General features: G+C 42.0%; 1 protein-coding gene across 1 annotated transcript; it reads right to left on the bottom strand.

Moving 5' to 3' along the window:
• Window positions 1–2,821: 2,821 nt before the first annotated feature.
• LOC111598233 (E3 ubiquitin-protein ligase MARCH5) lies at window positions 2,822–4,195 on the bottom strand. The gene is made up of 2 exons (XM_023313399.2): window positions 3,225–4,195; window positions 2,822–2,969 (listed from the first exon to the last, which is right to left on the bottom strand). The coding sequence occupies exons 1-2, from the start codon at window positions 4,193–4,195 to the stop codon at window positions 2,822–2,824; spliced, it is 1,119 nt and encodes a 372-aa protein (XP_023169167.2).

Here is a 4,195-nt window from a genome sequence, read left to right as displayed (position 1 = left end):
CGTAACTTTATTACTTCGACAACTACTGCGACTGGATTTACCCAGGCACCTTGAATTATATATTTTAAGCATGTTTTAAATACGTTTACTAATTTTCACCATTGCCAGAGCTATCTAGAGTTCTGACCAGAAGACAATGAATAATTCAACTTTTTCTTCTGGCCGTATTTCTGTTGTAATGCAGCCATCCTATTCCGAACTAAAGGCTCGGAGCTTTGAAAGAACTAAAACGATACTCCACATTCTTTAACATTGATTTATTTAATGTATTTCATTTCAATTAATATTGGCTGTTTAAATACAGTCCTAGGCATAGTATTTATACTTTAGAAGAAGTAAGTTGCTTTCGCTTTCTCACAGAGTTTGATTGTTGCTCGGGCCAACACACCAAATAAGTGAGTGAGTGCGTGTGAGTGCCCAACTAGGAGATACCCGAACCCTGCCCAGAGCTGCTATTGCACTCTTTCTGGCTTCTTCTCTACATACGTGAACACACGCATACACAATTTCGAGCTCCTGTAATGAATACATTGAATTGGCATATATCGGATTTGGGATATAACAATTAAGTTCCCACAGTAAAGCCCATGATGTCTCAACATGGTTCAGGACAATGATCATGCTCTCGCTCTAAATTGGCTTCAACTTTACCGATCAAATATAAGGAAGATAACTTTTAAAGTAAATGAAATTGTCTGAAGTCTTTTCAGAGCCTGACGACTGCCTATTTGCGCTTCAATTGAGTGTAAACTAATATCTTTACAATATCTTTTTCATTAACTAATTTTACCTAAAATCAATAAGGCTCTAATCGGGCCTTGTCCGATATGCGTTTTAAATATTTTCCAGAGGTTGTATCTAGCATTAACAAAAAAGAAAGAATACTGGAATTAGGACACCAGAACTAAAACGAACATCCACTACGCAACGTGTATCACACAAGACTACCAAGACTAAAAAATCCCAAGGTTACCTTCATTTAAACACAGAACTCCTCGTCAACAAGAGGCGCATCCACCAACGCCGCCACTGCACTACTTGTGCGAGAAGTTGCAGATCTATACTTGAGCCGCAGCTGACAATTCAAGCACAATTTGCATGGATGTGTGAGCTTCTGTAGGAAAATGCGTACACTTGGCACTGCTTGCCATGTGCTTCGGCAAATGATCTACATATATATTAATACAAGTATTCCAATAGCTTTTATCTATTTAGTAAAAATGCAGCCTTTCACATAACGGATTTATTTGCAATCGAGCGACAATTTAAAGAATTTTGAGAGCTGGTATCCAAAATATAACAAAAATCCAAATGGTATAAAATATACAATAGATTAATTACAAAATTTGGCCACTCGAGCTCTTAAGTCGTACGTGATACCTATATTAGATATTTAATAACTGCATTTGCATCATGTTTCTAATCATCATGTTTTAATCAAAACGGGATCAATTATTGATTATTTCGAAGCAAACTTGCGTGTATCATATGTCATATGCCATCTGCAGACAATTAAATAATGTCAAGTCTCTAGCTATAGGTGCTGAGATCGACGCGTTCACACAAACGAACAGACGGGCAGACGGACAGGCCTTAATCGACTCAGCTCATCGTCCTCGTCCTGATACTGCCACGCCTCTTTCTGCCGGTAACATACATTTTAACATAACCATTACACCCTGATTTTCCGTTTTCAATTGGTAAAGAGTATAAAAACCGTTTAGCAAACTTGAGCAGGCGCTGAAAAACTTTAATATTTAAGAATCCTACTTACAGAATGTAGACAGATAAGGTCTGATTTGAAATGAAATAAGGGACTGAGACGACAAATGGGAACCAAACCCAGCCACCAGCATTTAATGCAAATGTTAATGCGAAGGATCTCATAGATTAAAGAGTGTCCCATAAGAATAATGGAATTGGGTTAATCTCAATCGTGTGAAACAAGTACAAATGTCCACGGACTAAACAGACTACCAGCTGCAAAGCTTTGGCTTGCGCACGCCTGCAGTGTTGAAGGATATAATTTTGCCCAATCCTTAGGAGGCTACAGTAACGTAATTGTCAAATTTTTGGGCTAAGGCGCCAACTCAGAAACTTACACGATATTTTCAATCAAATTTGCAAGCTTCTAGCTCTAAGCCTATATATATATAAAGCACTCTATGTACACATATCCGATTTGCCACGCCATAGTGGCCGTAGATATAGTATTTTCCGTTGATCTGTAGCGGATCGTAGCAATAACTCGAATGCGAAATTCTGAAGCTCTTGCTTCAGCAGTTTTACCCGATTTGCCAGGCTCCCAATAGACTATCCACTATAACTTTTTGATATCCACTATACCTTTCGAAATCTGACGCCCCTAGCATACATACCAGACACAGTAATTCCGATTCCTATTTGCCACGCACATTATTGGTATTGGAGTATATCTACAAAATTGCAAGTCTCTAGTTTCAATAGCGACGAACTGATATGCGCTCATACGGACAGACAAACATTACACAAAACCAATATACCATTTCACTTCGTGAATGAGTATATTAACCCCTAAAAGGCAAGAGGCAACAGTTGTATAATAGAGATCAAGATCGAGACAGTGTCGAGAAGGAGAGAGAAAGGAAGGTGGAGAGCAACGAAGAGGCAATTATTTGAAAATTTGTCGTGATTTAGGTTTAGGATAAGTGCAGCAAAACTATGTAATTAAAACACATAATAATTTAGATTGCGATATCCCTTTGGATTTCCATGCATGAACACGTAAGTTTTGTCATTGGAGGCATTCCGCTGCCTGGTCTGGTTAGAAGCATGCTTCAATTTAGCTAAGAAACAATGTATATGGACGGTCTGGCACGCTTATAATAACATGATCTCTAACATCATCGAACTGCGAATCGTCTATGTCCGATGTTTGAGTCGCATCCGGATTAATATCGACATCTGCATCAGCAACCTCATTTTCCATGCTGACAATGATGCCCATATTCACATTTGCATTTTCATTCATATTCATATTCATATTCATATTCATATTCATATTCATATTCATATTCATATTCATATTCATATTCATATTCATATCCATATCCATATCCATATCCATATCCGTATCCATATCCATATCCATATCCGTGTCCACATCTACATTGTCATCGACATCGACATCGACATCGACATCGACATCTACAGCGACGTCGACGTCAGCATCCATTTCCACATACTCCTCACCTAAATCGGATTCGTTGTCTTCAGAGCCGGCGATTTGGCGTACACTTTCCCGGGATTCATCCTGTCCGTCCGACATATAGATACGCACGTTCTCTTCGGTGTAGTCGACAATGTGACGGCGCGTCTTGTTTAGATATTGCTTTTGTCGCAAATATATCTTAAGTATGCCCTTCACTCCGATGAACGTGGCGCCGCCAAGCAGCGTCCGATACAGCGGAGGCGTCATATTTCTATACATGATATTGCCCATTATTGTCGCAATGCTGGGCAACATAATGCCGCCGCAGAAAATGCGAGCAAAGTCCACCGGCTCATCGGGCACCGACAGCGGCGCCGGCTCTCCGGCCCTGAGCGACGAATTGGACGGCCGATTGAACAGCCGTTTGACCAGCGGCAAGTTGTCTGCAATTTCATGGCGCTTGTGCCAGAGCCGCAGCAGAGCATCCTCCCACCGTATGAGGCGGCTGAGTATTAGTGCCACTGGTATGAAGGGCAGCCCGACTAGCAGAATAAAGGGATCACCCTTCTCCATTATCTCCATGCCGCGCTGCTGGCCAAACACCTGGATGACCGTGAGGCCGCCATAAGTGACGGCCGTCCAATAAACGGAGCCCAAAAAGGCGCTTGCAGCGACAAAAAGACTGCAGTGACGGACGATATCCTGAAAGCGCTCCAAGATTATGGCCAAACGGCTAACCTTCGGAAAGATGATGATATACTCGACTTGGCACTGCATACAGGTAACCTTTGCGCGCGAATTGCCATTCTGTTTCTCGTCGATCCAGCGATAGAGGCAGCTCTCGTGCACCCATTTGGTGCTGCCGCGGCACTGGCACGGATGCAGCCAGGTAGCCATCAGATTCTCAGTCTCCGTTGCAAAGCATATCCAGCAGGTGCGCTCCGATTCGCGCCTTGCCGAGTTCGGCGTGATGCCCAGATGTGGAACAATGCCTTGGCCAGTCAT

This window comes from Drosophila hydei, unplaced genomic scaffold, assembly GCF_003285905.1.
Source record: "Drosophila hydei strain 15085-1641.00,03,60 unplaced genomic scaffold, DhydRS2 tig00008148-arrow-arrow-pilon, whole genome shotgun sequence".
Classification (NCBI taxonomy): Eukaryota; Metazoa; Arthropoda; class Insecta; order Diptera; family Drosophilidae; genus Drosophila; species Drosophila hydei.
The sequence above is the reverse complement of the archived record's forward strand: the minus strand, read 5'-3'. Positions and strand labels throughout refer to the sequence as shown.

Coding starts and splice junctions, on each gene's coding strand:
- LOC111598233 (XM_023313399.2), bottom strand. CDS start 4,195: ATGACTGGCCAAGGCATTGTTCCACATCTGGGCATCACGCCGAACTCG. Junction 2,970..3,224: donor GAATCCGATTTAGGTGAGGA/GTATGTGGAAAT, acceptor CATCATTGTCAG/CATGGAAAATGAGGTTGCTG.